Source organism: Astatotilapia calliptera, chromosome 18 (genome assembly GCF_964374335.1).
Source record: "Astatotilapia calliptera chromosome 18, fAstCal68.1, whole genome shotgun sequence".
NCBI lineage: Eukaryota > Metazoa > Chordata > Actinopteri > Cichliformes > Cichlidae > Astatotilapia > Astatotilapia calliptera.
Window position 1 is genome coordinate 3,215,677 of NC_137439.1, and position 19,513 is coordinate 3,235,189.

A 19,513-nucleotide genomic window follows, 5' to 3' on the forward strand; every position below is an offset into this window, starting at 1 on the left:
ACAATAGAAGCAGGACACATACAACCGCGGGCATACACACACACCAAGCACAACTGGGTGACTAACGTGGAGTCTCAAGCAATGATCCCGCGTCGGTGGGAGCTCCAAGACTCTCCTAAGTAGCTCCCCCGACGAGGCCTGATCAGCAGCAGGTGTGTGGCTTCGGGTGTGGCCAGACCGCCAGCAGGGCCACACCCGCAAACAGGGAGAAGGACAGCAACACCAAATATACATACAATAATAATATAATTCATAACTGCTCAGGGATCCTGGGTCGCTCAGACCTCTGCCTAACCTACTCCTGCTTTACAGGTGAAAATAGAGCAAAAGGACCACTAGTCTTTGACTTTATTTATTTTCTGATGTGTTTTACTTGCATCTATTTGAAAGAGTGAGTGTTAACACAAAAAATATATATATTTTATGCGCTGGAATGTGCAGAAAATAGGTTTAAATATTAAACAAATTTCTTCCAGTCAGAGAATGTTGCATATAATTAAATTTTTGCTTGATGCATAAAGTTAAAAGATTAAAACTAATAAAACTAGTTTTAAAAAGAGAATTTTCCATTTGATTACCGTATAAATGATGACACTGGACGCAGCGTGTTCGGGTGATGTTTCCCAACTTTACTCGTAACCCGGAAGTTCCCCCACACACAGCCTTATGGGAACAGTAGTCTACCGCTACACCTCCTCCTTTTAGCTAAAGACATACTTCATAACAACTCTAACAGCTCATAAGAACAGAAATGGGGAGCATCATGAAACGTGAAAATTATACACGTCCCTCATTTGTTCACTTACATTTAAATGAAACACATTATTATAAACATCTCTAACAGCTTAACCCAGCTTTGAATAGGGCATGAATGGATAACTTCAGAGAATTACACATCCAGTCTTTCAGGAGGTCTCACCACTCGACCAGATCTGGTAAAAGTCCCTGTTGGTCTGAGGTGGCTCTTATTTCTCCTCAGAAAACCCCTGTCTGTCTCTACCACATAGGATCTGGGAGCACGGGCAGGTCCAACTGCTGCTCCAGTGGTTCCTTCAGTGGTAATCCACACTTTCTGTCCTGACAATAGTTCCAGAAGTGGTCTGACTCTATGTCTGCGGTTGTAGTGTTTTGCCTGCTCACGCATCCCCTCCTCGTCTTTTTTGCGAAAAGCCTGTAGGTCGGGCCACTTTGGCACCAGCTTTGCCACAGCTTGTGGCAGCGTGGTCCGCAGGTGTCTCCCCATTAGCAACTGCGCCGGCGAGAGCCCATGTTCCAGTGGGGTGGCCCTGTACGCTAGCAGTGCTCTGGTGTAGTCACAGTCCTTTTTCCACAAGTCTTTAATGGTACGAACAGCGCGTTCTGCCTCCCCATTGGCTTGGGGGTACCTGGGGCTGCTCATTTCATGTGTGAACTGATACTCTTTGGCAAAGTGCTTGAACTGTTCTGATGAAAATTGCGGCCCGTTATCCGATACCACAGTCTCGGCAATGCCATGTCTTGCAAAGGCCTCTTTTATAGCATTAATAGTGACCTCTGCTGTTGTGTGTCTCAGTTCAGCTATCTCAATGTACCTTGAGAAAAAATCAGTAATCAGCAGGAAATGTTTCTTTGACCACTCGAACAGATCCATGCCAACTTTTTGCCATGGGCGGTCAGGAACAGGAGTCACCAGCATTGGTTCACGGCACTGTAACCTGTGTTTTTGACATGTTTTGCACTTGTCTACCATCTGACGTATTTGGGTCAGAACCAGTCCATTTTTTAACTTTCGTGCAGGTTAAACTTTATCTTATAAATATATCTGAATGTACATTCTAAGAAATGATCTGTGTTCCTAAATGCAACTGTTTCAAACCCTCCTTGAAGGCTGATTTCTTGCTCTGAAAGATGAGGATGTGTAACTGTGATGCCAGAAGCCAGAATGTGCTGATCTTATTCTCTGAACTTTCTCTAAACCTTGATCATATTTTATATGACAGTAACTTTGATTTGTATTTTCTTTTACCAACACCAGGGCCCAATTGGATGATGTCCATTAGCATGAATATTCTCTTCTGCCAAGACTTCTGCTGCCTCCTCCTGATAGCTGTCCTCCAGTAGCCGCTGCCTGGAGCGTAAGGGAAGGTCTGCCAAGAGAGGAAGCTGGCTACACATCAAGTAACTTGACCAACACTGGTGCAGACCAACATGTTTCTCTTCTAAAATCCACCAGGTGTGGTTTGAAGGACGCAACAAAACCACATCAGAAAGACATCAGAGACTCATCACATCACTCGCTGGATTCACTGGATTATTTTTCTTTCACCATTATTTGGAACAAAGAAAACAAACGTGACTGGTTTGTGTCATTGTGGTGCTGCATGGCCCACTTTCTCCTGAGATTCAGTTCACAGACAGATGTTCTGATAGTTTTCTTTACAATTTGCTGCTAGAATTCAAAATTGATTGTGTGATTAATGATGGTGAGCCAGATGGGCCAAACCATGATCCTATCAGCAGCATGTTTCATTGTAGTGGTGCATCATTGATGGGATAAATGGACTGGTGCTTATATAGTGATTTTCTATTTTCATGTGGACTAAAGTAGTGGACTGACCAACAGACTGACATTAACATCAGAGCCGTGCTGCTAGTGTGGCTAAAAGAAAAGAGAAGAAGAGACAGTCATGTTGATATGAACATTAGAGAAACACATCATGGAGCTGAAATATGATCCTGCTTCCTCATTTGGACTCATTCACCTCAGCTGACACGTTCAACAGCAGACAGGTTTTTGTAGCAGTCTGTCTCACTGTGAGAGTGGCAAACAGATACTACCTCATCTTTGGCTCTGGAACTAAACTGTCTGTAACAGGTAAGAACAAACATTTATTTTCCTTCAGTTGTTTTATTGTAGAAGCTGAAAATGTGTTTAAAGTCAGTTTGTGCTGCTTCAGGCTTTACATGTTAGTTTTTCATCATTAGTAGAGAATTCATCTGCAGCCATTGTTACATAAGAAAAGCTCAATAATCTCTGAAAACATGTTGAAATCTCACTGAACAACTAAAGTTATTCTTTATTTCTGCAAATATTAGTGATGTTACAAATATTTAGGATTTGATCCTCTCAGTGATTCTGCTGGTTTTTAACGCAAGATCATATTTGATGTTCAAATTAAATTAATATAGATTAACAACAAATATGGTTTCAGGAAATATTTGCTTTATGTTGAGGAACAAATATTTTTTAATAGTCAAACATTCATGTAGCTGCTTCAAAAAGGTAAATAGAATTATAAAAACAGATACTGATTAGAAAACTCAGAAATGATATGACAGATAAATTTAGGATGAATTTGACATCGTTAAACTCTGATATTTATTTCTGAGATGAAGTCGTGTGTGTGGATTTGTACGTGACAATAAAAAGTTAATAATACTTAAACTTTCCAAAATTCTTTTCAAGACAAATTTTTATTAATTATATTTTGTCAAATAATTTGTATTTTATGACTAAAAATATCATGAAGTATATCTCATATTATTGAAAACGTTTTATTCAACATTTCAGTTTTAGTGTTTTAAAATAGTTGCTACAGTTTTTTATTTGAATAAAAACATAAATTAAAATAATCACTGCGTTACTTTTCCAATTTTTACACAAAAATATTTAAGAATAAATTAGTCTGAAAGACAAATATGGTCTTTATGGTAAAATATATCAAAGACAAGAAGAATGGAAATTTTATCTGCTGAACTGAATTTTGTGAAATGATATTTAATTTTATTAATAGTACAAAACAATATGAAAAAAGATGAATTTACTTTTGGACAGAAGAGGATCTCTGTTAGAACTCGTGTCTAAGGACTAATAAGAAAAATACATTTTCACTTGTATAAAGACAAATGTAAATATTTTAAAATTGGACTGAACTAAATTTCTATAAAACAATAAAAAGCAAACACATGACGAATTAAACTGAATTTAATTTTAATATTAAAATCATGCTGAGTGTTCCTCATGTGAGCCATGATGACATGAGGTGATGACTGTGTTTGATATGAAGCTGAATCCAGTGTATGTAGTGAACTTTGTGCTGATGAGTAGTTTAGTGATCAGAGTCCATGTAGTTTCCAGGATCAGACTGAATGCAGTGCAGTGCTGGAAGCTGCTGCTGACTGTGTGAATGTGTGTCTGTGCTGCTTGTTGCTGCTGTCAAACTTCAGATGAGCAGGTAGTGAAGCCCGTGGTGAGCGTGTACCCAGCAGCATCCAGAGCCCACCTGGAGGGGAACAGCTCCCTGCTGTGTGTGGCCTCAGCCATGTTTCCTCCTCTGGTCCAGTTCTCCTGGAAAAGACAGAAGAAGAACGGCGGAGAAGCGGAGGAGCTGCCCCCTGCTGAGGGAGAGCAGCTGGAGCTCAGAGAGGCGGGACGCACCATTGCCATCAGGATGGTTGATGGGAGCCATTCTGACACATATAAATACAGCTGCTGGGTGAAGCACGAGGGGGGCACAGTGGAGGCCCGAACACAACAAGGTAATGAAGGCTTGGTGACTGTGTTCAGCAGTGATTCAGCTTCATGTGGAGATGCTGTCAAAGAGAGCAGAGCAGCAGAGGACTGACATTTCTCACTGCAGCTCCAAACATTTGACTCCTTTTCTGTTTCAGAGCTTCCAGCTCCAGCAGCCTCCTGTCCTCCAGAGAGAGAGCCAGCAGACCTGCCAGCTCTGCAGCCAGCTGACTGTAAGATCACCTGCTGCCTCTCTGCATGGACAGCTCCAATGTCCAATGAGGCAGCTGGAACAAGTTTAGGCTCTTAAAGTTGCACTAATTGATCAAATCTTCATCCAACAAGCTCTGATAAAGCCACTGTACACTAGCTGCTCAGCACCAAACAGCAGACAGACCATAATATGTCAGAGATCAGTTTGTTAGCTGCTTGTGGAGTTCTTCTGCCCCCAAGTGGACACAAACACTACATCAATTCATCCACTTGAAGAAGAAGCTGTGACTGTTTCTATTTGGACTTTTTCTCCTTGATCTGAGAGGAATAACCCGACTGTCTGTCTGTCTCTTTGTGTCTGTCTGTCCTTCAGTGTCCTTCCAGTCTCAGTGCAGGGTGAAGCTGCTCTGCCTGCTGTACACAGTGCTGATAGTGAAGAGTCTGGTGTACTGCTGTGGACTCTCTCTGCTGATGATGCTCACAAACAAGGGAGCGTCCACCAACTGCACACATGCTGACTGACTGTTTCCTGCTCGCCTTTTCTCACCATCACATCTCATCAATTCATCTCATTCATCACTTTGATCACAAATGTTAGTTATGATGTGTTGAGCTTATTTTGCCTTTTTCTTCAACAGTTAGAAGATCGTCTGAAATAAATACATCTTTACATGTATTGTTGCTCTGAGTTAGAATTCTTTTTGTGCTTATTGTGACTTTTATTGTAGTAACAAAAACCATCAGGAATATTTTTATCACAAGTTTTTGTTTGATTTTCAAATGTCAAACAGTGTAGTTGTGTTTGTGTGAACAATAAAGATTTGAAGATGAAGAGTTTGATTCTACTTTCATTGTGTGATCAACAACAACCCGTGTGAGTGAAGCACAAACTGACTGTATCCAAACTTGCTCTCCTGCAGCAGACGGGCTGTGTGGGTTTCTGCTCTGCAGCCTCCACACCGTTAGCTGTGGCTTTCACTTTAATAACACAATGACAGTTACAAGCAGGAACTCTGCTTCAAGAATGATTCCAGGAAGGATCTGTGTTCTTCACCTGTGAGAGAAACAGCTCAAATCCTCAACTCACAGCTGACAAATGAACTTTAATGGAATCAAAGGAGAGACCATGAAGCCCCTGCAGTCTGCTCAGCTCCCATTTTATTACCTGAGCTGAGTTTTTCATTCTGGATATCACACACGTAAGAACAGATCAAGTCTGAACAGCAAATGTTGGAGAATCATTTTGAAGTCTTGCTAAATGTCGTTATTATTACAAAAACTACTGAATGATTCAGAAAATCCTTTCCAACAAGCAGAAATATGCAAACAAAGTAGAAACAAGGCAACATGAGTCATTCAGATGCAGATAACATATTCTCCTTATTGTGAAGAACACAGTCATGAAATCTTTCTGTGTGTCATTCATTGAGTTGAAGTGCCTAATAGAAGAGGAAGAGCAGCAATAATCAATGATAGCTGAGACACTGAGAACATGGCTGTATGCCTGCTATCATAACAGCAAACAAAGCACACAAACAGCAAACACACAATAATGTGCTCGCAGCTTGTTGTGTGTTGTGTCATTTTTGACATTTCATGAAGTCACAAAAATGTGTGCGACTCATTAAAGGAGTGTGTACGTGTCAGTCAGTGCTCTGTATTCATGTGTTCACCTCATTAAAGTCACTCAGACACTTCTCTCCTCCAAACTTACAGCACAGCTTCATATTTCACTGACTGATTCTTTCATTACATCCATTAAGGGTCACACAGTGAAATTAGTGCAAACTTACAAATGTGTTGCAACAATTTTGGCCTCCAAACTGAACTTTGAGACAAACAGTGAAGCTGTGAGCAAAAAGAGGCTCCAGTGTGTGTCATGGTGGAGGAAACTGTTGTATTCCCACATTCAAAACATGCTGATCTTATTGGATTTGTCCCTCAAAGTCTTTTTCCTCCTTTTTCTCTTCATCCAAATGTTCTAGCAGGCTGACTGTGAGTCCCTGTTGAACCTGTACAGCAGAAAGTAACAGCAGTCAGCGGCCTCCACTTGACTTCATGACTTCAACGCCTCGCACACTCACTTTCACTTTCTTCCTTCTGTCTTTTAGTCCTAAAATGTAGAACAACACCAGATCCAAATATTTGTGTCCTTCACTCACATCTTCAAATGATCCCTTCCATATCAGAGATGATACAAAGGCAACATTTGTCTTATTTCTCTTTCAGGAATCAAAAAGTACTTTTGTACTGTTGTGTAAATGTGTGTGTAAAGGTGGATGACTGCCTGCTGCAGATGAAATCTAACCATGGCTACAAATAAATGAAGCTGACGTGAAACACAGCCCTGTTTTTATTACTGTTTATAGATATTAGAATTGATGATCATCATTTTAATGATTCTTAAAACCGTCGTCGATAAAACAGGACAATTAAAAATGAGATACTGTGAATATTATTTATTCATTTTGATTCACAAAGATAAACATATTTTAAACACACAACCGAACCACATGTAAGTAAGTAAAACTTTATTTATAGAGCACCTTTCAAGATAAAAATCTCAAAGTGCTTCACAGAAGCTAAAACCTTAAAAACAAAAAAAAGAAAAAAGAATTTGACTATAAATTATGTTTCATGAGATTTTATTCTTTTAAAGTCCTTTGTTTATAAATTATGAACTTTTAAATGATTTTTACAGAATATTATTTTTTATGTTTTATGTATTTTTCTTTATAGTTTCGTTATATTTAGTTTGTACGTTCAGAGTTTTCATCACAGCTGTTAAACCACAGATAACAGTGTGTGTTAGTAAATTCACAGCAACATGAATGTTTCTGAGTGTTTGTGCATCATGTGACCCAGATTTTTGGATCTGCTGTCAGATTGAAATGAAGACGATGAAACCACAGCAGCTTCAGCTGAGCTGTCAATCAGCAGCAGCAGTCTTATCTGTGGGCCGCAGGGGCTGATGGGAGCTTTGAGGACCTGTTAGAAACCACGTGGCCCTCGTCTGATCTCACAGCTCGTCCTTGTTTGGCCTCAGCTGCATCAGAGCGCCACTTCTCCCCAGGTTCACCAGAGGAAACACCACTGCACAAAATGCTTTTCCTCCCAGCTGCTGCTCTGTGCTGTCTGTGTTCAGGTGAGTGTTTCCAGCCAATCAGGAGCCAACAAAGTCAACCTGTAACAAACACTGTCACACTAACCTTCATCTATCTGTCTGTGTCTCTACAGCACTGGTTACCATGGCAGCAGAACAGCTGATTCAGGACGATTTAACATTGACCAGGAGAGTTGGAGAAAGTGTCTCCTTCAGCTGTGGAGGGACTGAACCGTGTGGCGCATACATATTTTGGTACCAGAAGAAAGATAAAGAAGCCTTTAGTTTAATTCTTGATCTTCATAGGAGTGATTGTGGGATAGATAACAGTTACAATCATCGTCAGAAAGATGATTTCTCATCCATGAATACACAGAATGGCTGTGAGTTAAAGATAGAGAAAATTAAACGTGATCATTCAGCCACCTACTACTGCTCCTGTTTGAAGCTTGGTCCCCACAGTGAGAAATGATCCCTGCAGCCTGAACAAAAACCAACAGATAAACAGATGTCAAACAGTGTCTGTGACAGGAAGAGAGCAGTAAACCACAGCCCAGCTTCACATGTTTCACCTCCATCTCAGAGTTACCTTGAGTTTTTATTTTGTTTAGTTTTTACATCATCTCCACTAATTTAATTTGGTAACACAGAGACACCTATAATCTCCATCTCCATAATGCCTTCAGTTAATAATTATGTTGATAGTGTACCTTTTCCTAACCCTGGAGCTGTACGTTTTTTCCCCACATACTTAGTTAGCAAGGATCCCCAACTTGAAATACAAATATATATATATTGGCAGTGAAGCAACAAGCTAGGCCAGAGGCCATGGATTAGGAGGATCTACTGAGGATCAGTGGAATTTTCCTGGCCTTGCAGAAGCCAGTGTTTAATTTAGATGAAAGTATTACTGCTATGATTTGGTACACATTTTAAATCCCAACAAGTAGATAAGCATGGGAGATGAAGTAGCCACACAGAAAATTCAGAAAAATAAAAAACTGTCACGGTCCGGGGCAGCGGCCGTGTGGAGAGTGGAAGGAGGACTCAAAGCGCAGCACTCATTCAGGTGTGAGGGTGATTTATTGATAATAACAAACATAAAGAGGAGATGGCAAAACAGAACTACGGATGAACTAAACTGGGTGAAACTACACAAAGGAGTGGCAAACCTGAACACGAAGGGAGAACAGCAGGGAGAGCACGCAGAGGATTTCACAGGGTAGATGCAGAGTACGCAGGGTAACACAGAGGATGAACACAGGTAGGAACACAGACGACGCGACGAGGAGCAGAGGAAATCACACGCTATAAATACACAAAGAGACACTGGGAAATCACACACAGATGGGGGAAACAGCTGGACCTGATTAACCTGACGAGACAGGGGAACACTAACACCAGGGACCAACAGAGGGAGCACAAACCCAGAACCCAGTGTCTAAAATCCCAAACACAAACCATCCCAAAACAGCCATGAATAATAATGAAAGTAATAACAATAAGTACATAAACATAAAGTCACTGAGTCATGGTCGCAGGACCATGACAGTACCCCCCCCTCAAGGGCTGGCCCCCGACAGCCACAGAAACACACCACCAGATCCGGGCGGGCGGCAGGGGGCCCAGGACGGAGGGACCGGACCACGACCACGGATGGAGGCCCCAGAGTCCCAAAACAAAGATGAACACAAAACCCACAGGGGAGCAGAGTCCAAAGCACAGTTCAGGAGGCCGTCCACGAAGAAGGCAGCGGCGGCGCGTAAAGAGTTCAGGAGGCCGGCCGTGCAGAAGGCAACGGCGGCGCGTAAAGAGTTCAGGAGGCCGGCCGTGCGGAAGGCAGCGGCGGCGCGTAAAGAGTTCAGGAGGCCGGCCGTGCGGAAGGCAGCGGCGGCCACACAGGCGATGGCGGTCCGGGGGCCGGCCGTGCGGAAGGCAACGGCGGCCACTCAGGCGATGGCGGTCCGGGGGCCGGCCGTGCGGAAGGCAACGGCGGCCAGTCAGGCGACAGCGCTCGGCCAGTAGCCTAGCCAGCGGTCCAGCTCAGAAACGGCGGTGGAAAAACAGTGTGAAAATTGTGGCTTAAGGGAGGCTAATGGTTGAGCTACAGACTGGGAAGCTTGTGGCTGGACACAGAACTGAGCCGGAGAATGGTGATAGAGTCCTGGCTCAGAAAGAGCGGCAGAGAAACAGTCTCTCGGTTTCACAGAGGGTCTGTACACGCCCACTTGCGAAGGGTCCGTTACCACGAAGGTGGGTAAGCGATCCGAACAGTCTCCCATCCCGCTCTGGATAGCCCCAGAAAACAGAGTCTCGGAATCTGGGGAAGCCAGAACATGCCGCTCGCTCACCGCCTCGGACTGCTCGGAAGTAAAAGCAGACGGGGGGTGAAGACCGAGGTCCAGAAGGAGGAACTCCCACTCCCACGAACAAAGCGAGCCCAGAAGCCATGGGAGACCGGTCACCAGACGCTGTAGCCGCCTCTCTACAGCGCGCTGGGACGTGCCACCCGGGCTTTCCAGCCACAGGTCGATCAGCTCCTGTGTGGCATCGATGAGATTTTCCCATAGTTCCCTGGATGGATTAAGCGCTGCTGGGTCCATGTTGTGGTCGCGTCGTACTGTCACGGTCCGGGGCAGCGGCCGTGTGGAGAGTGGAAGGAGGACTCAAAGCGCATGACAAAAACATGGTTAAATTTAATGATAGGGTATAGCGAGGTAAAGTTCTTGATGTTTCTTTGGCTGTGTGGTTCGTGCTCTTTTGGCCTGATTAACAGACATTCAGTGACTTAGTGTTGGTCTCTTGGTTTCACTTTAAACACTAATTAAAAAGAATATTTAATTATATTCTCCATACTGTCATATTTCTACTTCATCTTGTGTTTCATTTCAAACTCTGTAATAAAATGGGAGCTGAGCAGACTGCAGGGGTTCATGGTCTCTCCTCTGTGGACATTATGTGTTTCAAGTGTGGACTAAAAGGTCACCAAGCAAAAGTATGCAGACGGAGGACGTGGTGCAGTCATTGCAAAAGCAACACACAAAGTGATACCACATGTAGACATAAAGACAAACAAGATGGTGCGTGGGAGGTCGCAGATGAGAGCAGCAATGGATCCAAAGCAGAGACGCCGGATTATGCCTTCAGGATTAAGGGCGCAGACATCCAGCAGTCAGCATTGAGGAGAAAGGCCTGTTGGTGGACACTGGGGCTACTTCACACATCCTTAACGACATCGGCAAGTTCAAGAGCTTTGACGACGTGTTAAGACCGGAGTCACACAGCGTGGAACCGGCAGACGGTACCCAGTGCAGAGGCATCGCCCAACGGAGGGGGGACGCAGAGGTGTTCCTGATTGACAATACAGGCCAGCGACGATGTGCTGTTTATTCCATCATACCCCCAGAACATATTCTCAGACTGACGTTGAGGGTAATGATAAGTGTAACACTTGTCATGGCATGAGATATTAAATGGTAAATGGCCTTACTCAGTCACTAAGGACCCCAAAGCACTTCACACTACATCCACCCATTCACACGCACATTCACACACTGGTGATGGCAGCTACATTGTAGCCACAGCCACCCTGAGGCGCACTGACAGAGGCGAGGCTGCTGGACACTGGTGCCACCGGGCCCTCCGACCACCACCAGTAGGCAAACATGGGGTTAGTATCAGCCAGGATGCAGCCTGGGATTGAACCACCGACCTTCTGATTAGTGGCTGACCTGCTCTGCCACCTGAGCTACCGCCACCCCATATTAGGTCATTGCAACTATGAAGATGTAGTAAGATTAATTGGAGGTGAGCTTCCCTCCCTCCAAGACATCTACAGGAAGCGCTGCCTGAGGAAAGCGGGGAGGATCATCAAGGACTCCAGTCACCCCAGCCATAAACTGTTCAGACTGCTTCCATCAGGAAGGAGGTTCTGCAGCATCCGGTCCCGTACCAGCAGACTGAGAGACAGCTTTTTCCATCAGGCCATCAGACTGCTGAACACGTCATAGACACCTCAGCTTCACTACTGGAACTTCAACATTATGCACTCCACACTGTATATAAATGCCACTTGTTTTGCACATTTTCAACTCTGTATATTTTATATATTTAATTATTATTATTATTATTATTATTATTATTATTTTTACTATTTAATTTGTAAAAATGTGTATACACACATACACACACACACACACACACACACACACACACACACGTAGGAAGATATTTAGTATACACATCCAGAAATGCATACACTATTATATATTGTACATATATTTATTAGTTTCAGGTTGGCCATTCTTGTATTTTGCTCGTTTGTGTTGTTGTGTTTGCACATCTCTGTTGCTTGTGGGGCTCGCACACAAGAATTTCACTCGCATGTGCTGTGCCAGTGTGCCTGCACATGTGATGTGACAATAAAAGTGATTTGATTTGATTTGATTTGAGATTACAAGGTGTGGTTAACGGTATGCAGATTAAGGGGAGAACTGATAGACCTGACCAGGAATGTGAAGTGTGTATCCAGGGAAAGTTTGCACAAACCCGAAACAGAGATCCTGATACAAGAGCAAAGGCTCCTTTACAAATGGTACACACAGATTTAGCAGGTCCGATAGCCACTGAATCTATTGATGGGTACACATATGTGCAGTCATTCACTGATGATTATTCAAACTCAGTGTTTGTATATTTCCTGAAGACGAAAACTGATACAGTGCAGGCAACAGAGAAATTTCTAGCGAATGTTGCACCATATGGCAACGTAAAATGCATTAGATCAGACAATGGGACAGAGTTCACATGCAGAGATTTCCAAACCCTTTTAAGAAAAAATGGCATTAAGCATGAGACATCAGCCCCGTACTCACCCCATCTTAACTGTACAGCCGAGAAGGGGTGACGTACTCTTTTCGAGATGGGCAAGTGCATGCTAATTGAGAGTCAGCTACCGAAATGCCTATGGAACTATGCCATTCAAACTGCTGCTGTAACACGGAACAGATGCTTTAATAAGCGAACAGGGAAAACACCCTACCAAATGCTGACAGGTAAAAAGCCAGAATTGTCAAAGATGGAGAAATTTGGGTCTGTGTGCTATGCATACAAACAGGACAAGGGGAAACTTGATTCAAAATGTGACCAAGGTTTCTTTGTAGGTTATGATAAGAACAGTCCCGCCTACTTAGTTTACCACCCTGAAACTGAGAAAGTTCAGAAACATAGACTTGTTAACTTTGTGAGCAAAGTAAATGTAGAAAGACAAACACAGACAGATGAGGGAGAACTAAATGATGACTGTAGCAGAGTAAGACAGCCTATGGCTAACAGACCTTCAGAGAAAGCTGACAAGGACAATGAGGAGGTTCAAGAACACAACAGAACCACATGTGTTTGTTTTAAAATAAGATTTTCACAGTAAAGTTATCTGATTTTACTTTTACCACAACTAGGTTTTTTAACAGGATTTTAACTTTGTAAATAACTTTTTATAGATTTTATATATTTGTCACATAAATATGAATAAATGTCAGTTTTCTTAAACTTGTCACTAAGAGTTCAAATTTGTATTTGAGGAAATAAAAACATCCATCATTCTGAAAAATCAAATCTGTGTCTGATTATTTTTGTATCAGCTGTAGCTTCAAAGTAGCTTCCTCTGCTCTTTATTTGTGTCATGATCCTGGGTCCTTTTGACCCAGCGTTTTGTGTTTTCTGTTCTTCCTCTGTTTAGTGTTTACTCTGTTCTGCCCGTGTGTTCCTGTATCTAGTCCGCGTTTCTTAGTTTGTGTCCTTTCATGCGTAGTTCCTGTTTTATTGTGAAGGTCTGCGTCTTATGTGAGTGTTTTCAGTTTGCCTCCCTAGTCTCGTCACGTTGATCACTCCCAGCTGTGTTTCCCACCTGTGTGTAATCTCCCTGTGTTCTCTGAGTGTATTTTAGTTGTGTCTTCTGTCATGGTAGTTGCTGGTTCGTCTGTGTTGTTTCCCCTCGGTCTCCCTGCATCTCTCCATGTGTATTTCCCCGGACCTCCCTGCATCTTCGTTTCTGGTTTGTTTTGTTAGTTTTACCCAGTTTAGGTTCCAGTTTCATGTTCCCAGTGCCTTTGTAACGCGGTTAAAGGACCAGGGCGCCTGACTGCAGCCTCATAGACAATGAGCTATCAGATTAAGATTCGACTATGGAGCCTGAGGGTGTGAATAAAACACAGGAACCAAAAGTAGAGCTCAAATATATATATATTATGTTTGTTATGAGAAGTGTATAGACGGATGTACAAAAGAAATAAAAACATATGCATATATATCACAAACAAAAATAATGTTGACAATACAAAACAGCTTAGTAGGTTCCAAAAGGAGGTGGGATGAGGTGTAGTCCAGTATGTGATTTAGTTTAGTTCCATGGACCTGTGATAGGTCATTGTCAACAATTTGTGATTTAGTCCATAGGTTCACAATTCCTACCGCAACGTAGCGGTGGTCGGGTGGCTCGCCATCTCGCGCTGATCAGGGCAGATCGCGGGAGAACAAAAAAAAACCTGACCGTTGAGTCGAGTGTGAGGTAGTGTAAAGATGAATGAATCGGCCGGGTTATTGCACGCTGTCAACTGGCCTGTAGTGCAAAATTTGTCGTGATCTGACAAGTACGCCAACCACAGGGACAACAGCAGCCAGAGGAGCAGGGACATGCAGCTGATTGACCCGGAACTTATACAGGATTCATTCCCGCCACAATAAAGGGACTGGCGGAAGTGGGGTCAGAAGTTACCGTAGTTACACTCTCCCCCCCTAATCTCATGGACGTCCTCGTACATGGACTAGGCTGGCAGCGAATGACTGGTTGGCTGAGGTGTGAAGGCATCGTCTCCTCTTCTTCATCGTCTTGAAGAGCGAAGGAGAAGACAGAACTTAACCCATGCAGGAAGGTCTGAACGCTCTTTAACAGAGGCTTACCAGGCTTGATGTATTGCAGCCGATCAGGAGGATTCCTGGTGCGGGTTGAATGCCTCAAAGGTGGTTCTGCCTCAGGACTGAGAGGCTCTGATTCAGTAGGTGAGTGTTGTGACAAGTTACTTCTGGATGCTTCCGAGTCAGAAGACAGACTTTCTTCATCGTGAGAAGTTTCGACAAGATCAACTGGCTCAAAGCCAGCTTCCACGGTTCCGCTAGCAATAACTTGTTCCTCTTCAGCAGGTACAGGTTCCTCTGAGAGGATAGCATTCTCTTCCTCTGTAGCCAATACTACAGGGACATCGGGCTGGTTGATAAGTGGCACAGGTTGCGGAGTATTGGGTAAGTCGATGGTTGTTGTGAAGGTGACAGGTTCAGCAGAGAAGGGAACAGGTAGGTATGAGATTAGTTCCTCTTCGTCATTGTTATCAGCATCATCAGCACGTACAGGAGACACGGGTAAGACAGGCATTTTCCTCTTCTGCTTAGTAAGCATTTCCTTTTCAGGTGGTAAATACCCACAGGGCAGTAGGAGGTCTCGATGTAAAGTTCTCAGGGGCTTGTCTTGGCCTTCGGGTCGAACTGTATACACAGGAAGAGTGCCGGCTTTCTTCACTACAATGTACACAGATGACTCCCATTTATCTGCAAGCTTGTGTTTGCCTCTTAGCCGCACGTTCCTCACAAGAACTCTGTCTCCAACATTCAGCTGTGATGCAGTGACATTTTTATCAAATCTGTTTTTGTTACGTTTCATCACCTTTTCTGAGTTTTCGATGGCCAGCTTGTAACTTTCTTCTAGGTGGGACTTTAGTTTGTCCACATATTGTGTGTGGGATGTTGATCCTTCTTTGGCAAGGGGTAGTCCAAAGGCCAAGTCCACCGGTAAGCGAGGTTGGCGGCCAAACATAAGCTCATATGGTGAATAACCTGTAACATCGTTTCGTGTGCAATTGTATGCATGCACCAGGGGTTTTACAAAATCTTTCCAATGGGATTTCTGTTGAGCTGTGAGTGTTCCTAGCATATCCAGTAATGTTCGGTTAAACCGTTCAACAGGATTGCCTCTTGGATGGTATGGAGTGGTTCTTATTTTGTGGATCCCAGCCATTTCACAAAGCTCTCGGATGATTCTGGATTCAAAGTCAGGGCCTTGGTCACTGTGCAAACGTTCTGGGATACCATAATGCACAAGAAAGTTGTCCCATAAACATTTGGCAACAGTCCTGGCTTTCTGGTTTGGTGTTGGCACAGCAATGGCATATTTTGTGAAATGGTCAGTTATGACAAGTATGTCTTTGACTCCACGATCTGGTTCCACAGAGAGAAAATCCATGCACACCAGTTCCATGGGATGAGAGGTTTTGATATTGACCAGAGGTGCGGCTCGTTCAGATGGGGATTTGCGTCTCACGCATCTTTCGCACTGTCTTATTTTATTGACCACATCACGTGTCATCTTAGGCCAATAAAACCGGGAACGGACCAAGTCCAGCGTTCTGTCAATTCCCATGTGACCCATTTGATCATGTAGGTGGTTGAGTACAACTGGTCGATATTCCTCAGGTAGCACTAGCTGGTATGCGAAGTCACTTCCCACTTGTCTCTTCCTGACGAGAAGGGTGTTATGGAGCTCCAGTTTATTTACTTCTCGCAGTAATAGAGGTAGATCGGGAAGTTCTTCCCTCAGGAATGGCGGTGGTGACTCGCCTCGTTCAACCTGAGCTATGACATGCCGGATGACAGGGTCAAGGCGTTGTTTGGCTGCAAGGTCAGCTGTTGAGATTTGGGGGAGTACCATGGAGGTGAACTGGATGTCGTCCGTGAAACTGTCAGGCAGACTGTCGACATTGACAGACATGGATAACACCAGAGCAAGATCAGGATCCGTGCTTGAACTGTACATCAGATGACGGTCACAAACTGCTTTGATGGTATGCTGGTCAATAGAGACATAATCTGGTTCATTGAGATGTTGCCATGCAAATCTCCAGATTCGCTCACGTTCTTTCTGTGACAGAGGATCATCAGACAGTTCACCATGAGGTCGGCGAGACAAACCATCAGCATCCGAGTTCTGCTTTCCTGCTCTGTAGATTAATTTGAAGGTGAAAGTGGACAAAGCTGAAAGCCATCTGTAACCGGTAGCGTCAAGTTTTGCTGATGATAAGAGGTATGTTAATGGGTTGCTGTCTGTCACAACTGTAAACTGAGCACCATAAAGGTAGTCGTGGAATTTTTCAGTCACCGCCCACTTCAAAGCAAGAAACTCCAATTTGTGGGCGGGATACTTTGACTCGCTCCGGGAAAGGCCTCTGCTGGCATATGCTACAGCTCTGTTTTTTCCATCCTGCTCTTGATACAGCACCGCACCAAGACCTGTGGCACTGGCATCAGTGTGGAGTGTGTATGGTTTCTGGGGATCAGCAAATGCCAGAACTGGGGCAGAAGTGAGCTTGTCAATAATGGACTCAAAAGCTTGTTGACACATTTGCGTCCATCGTCCTCCAAATGGCTCTTTGGGGTTGAGGTAATTCTCTGGCTTTACAGTTCGTCTCAGTTTCCTCTGAGAAGGTGGATAACCAGCAGTGAGTTCATGTAACGGCTTGACAATGGCCGAATATCCCTGGACAAAACGTCTGTAGTACCCAGCAAAACCAAGGAAAGATCTTAATTCCTTCAAGTTTTTTGGCACTGGCCAAGAAGTGAGTGTGGAAATCTTGTCCAGATCAGTTTCAACACCAGCCTGGGACACTACATGGCCCAGATACTTCACCGATGTCTGGAAGAACATGCATTTCTCAAGTGAGAGCTTCAAGCCAAAATCTTTGAGTCTGGTGAGAACTTTCATCAGGCGAGCTTCATGTTCCTCAAGAGTTGGTGCAAAGACAATGAGATCGTCAATGAAAACCAAGACTTCTTTTAGATTTAATTCTCCCATGCATTTTTCCATCAGCCGTTGGAAAGTGCTTGGTGCGTTGGTAATCCCTTGTGGCATCCGATTAAATTCCCAAAATCCTACTGGGCAGACAAAGGCAGTCTTTGCCTTATCCTTCTCCTCCATTTCGATTTGGTAGTAACCCGACTTGAGGTCTAGCACCGTGAACCACTTTGATCCTGCAAGTGCGGAGAAGGTGTCTTCCAGTTTAGGCAGAGCATAAGCATCTTTGATTGTTTGCAAATTGAGTTTGCGGTAGTCAATACAAAGACGTATCTTTTTGCGTGCAACCACAATTGGAGAGGCAAATGGTGAGTCAGATTCTCTGATGACGCCAGAGTCAAGAAGTTCTTGCAGGTGCTTCCTGACAGCATCAAGATCTTGAGGGTGAATTGGTCGTGGTCTTTGCTTGAAAGGAGTTGGATCGGACAATTTGATTTGGTGTTTAACTTTGTTGGTCCTGCCGAAATCCAGATCGTGTTTGGCAAATACTTCAGGAATAGTGTTGAGTTTTTGAACAATGCGTTCTTTCCAGTCTGGAGTTAAGGGGGAATCTCCAAAGTTGTATGGTGGTTGAGATGGAGGTAACAACTCTATAGACTGGTCTGAATACTGGGTGGGTTGCTCTTTGGAAATGACCTCTTGGAAGGCGCTGATTTCTGCAATAATAGCTCGAGCTGGAATGTGGATTTCATGGTCGGACTCATTACTCACTACAACAGGCAGAGAATATGGCCGACGTTTAGGTAAGTCCACAAGGCAGGTTTTTACTAGGAGTCCACCAGGCAGAGAACTGGAGGTGGGGTGTTCCAGAATAACTGCTTTCTCACCTTGGAATAGCCTTGTGACCAGGCATCCCTCAAGGACAGTGGTTTGGCCGGCAGTAATCGTATGCGGTTGGTCTGACTTTAAGATTACAGGAGCATACTGGTCATTTGAATTCTGGATGTGGCGACACTGGAGGATTTTATAAACTGCAATGTAACCGGAACCAGATGGCAGGAATGACTGCTCAGAGAGGGTATCACAGTGTTTGCTGTACGCAACGTCAAGAGTGTTGGTACCAACAAGTATCATTGGGGGTGATTGCTGGACGTCAGGCACGACAAGCGCAAGTGTATCAACATTAATGGATGAACCAAGAAAATTAGCTGGGAACGTCATGTTAATCTCAATGTATCCCAGGTAAGGTACGGCTTGTCCATTTGCTCCTTCTACTTCCAACAGATCATCCAGTGGTTTGATTGGATGGTCTGAAAGGTAAGTATTATAGAAGGAAAAAGGAATCGTAGTAACCTGAGAGCCAGAATCAAGAAGACAGTTGAAATGGTTGCCTTTGATTTGAATTTGGCCTGTGCTTTTGGTCCCCACAAGCCCTTTTGGCAACAATGGAAATTTGTTGTGGTTTCTGGGACTGTTTGTGCACGCAGCTCCTGTGTGTCCCACCACAGAAACTCCTTCTAATTTAAAGATGAAGTATTTCTAGCGTCCCACTCTTGCTGTTTTTTCCTTAATTGGCTCTTTTTCTGTTCAACAAGACTGGAGTTTGCTCTGTTGTTGCAGATGGAAGAAACATGGCCATCTTCTCCACAGTTAAAACAGTACCATGGCTTGGGTCTGGTATTTGAAGTTACCGTAGTTACACCTTTGTTGTTTGTTTTTCCCTTCGTTAATAAATACTCACCTGCACCAGAGCTGCCGCATCCTGGTCCTAAATATTCCACACGGCTTGCCCCGGCAAACCGTGGCAATTTGTATAAAGATGATGAACACACAAATGAAATGATCAGAGGACACAGATGTGAACCTGCAG

At 43.8% G+C, this 19,513-nt stretch overlaps 1 protein-coding gene and 1 long non-coding RNA gene across 6 annotated transcripts in view; both read left to right on the top strand.

Moving 5' to 3' along the window:
* LOC113010740 (uncharacterized) overlaps positions 1–19,513 on the top strand; it is a 170,689-nt gene that overhangs the window by 64,281 nt on the left and 86,895 nt on the right. The window contains exon 1 of one of the 5 annotated variants that reach the window (XM_080292455.1): positions 2,308–2,854. The exons of 3 other annotated variants lie outside the window; for them this stretch is intronic. In XM_080292455.1, the coding sequence (XP_080148581.1) occupies positions 2,710–2,854 (145 nt within the window). In that variant the 5' untranslated portion in view covers positions 2,308–2,709. Of the gene's footprint in view, positions 1–2,307; positions 2,855–19,513 lie in introns of those variants that run through there. One more of the 5 variants, XM_080292457.1, reaches the window with a different exon arrangement.
* LOC113010329 (uncharacterized) lies at positions 3,628–5,537 on the top strand. Its single transcript, XR_013903123.1, has 2 exons — positions 3,628–4,518; positions 4,651–5,537. It is a non-coding gene; the product is annotated as an uncharacterized LOC113010329 (long non-coding RNA).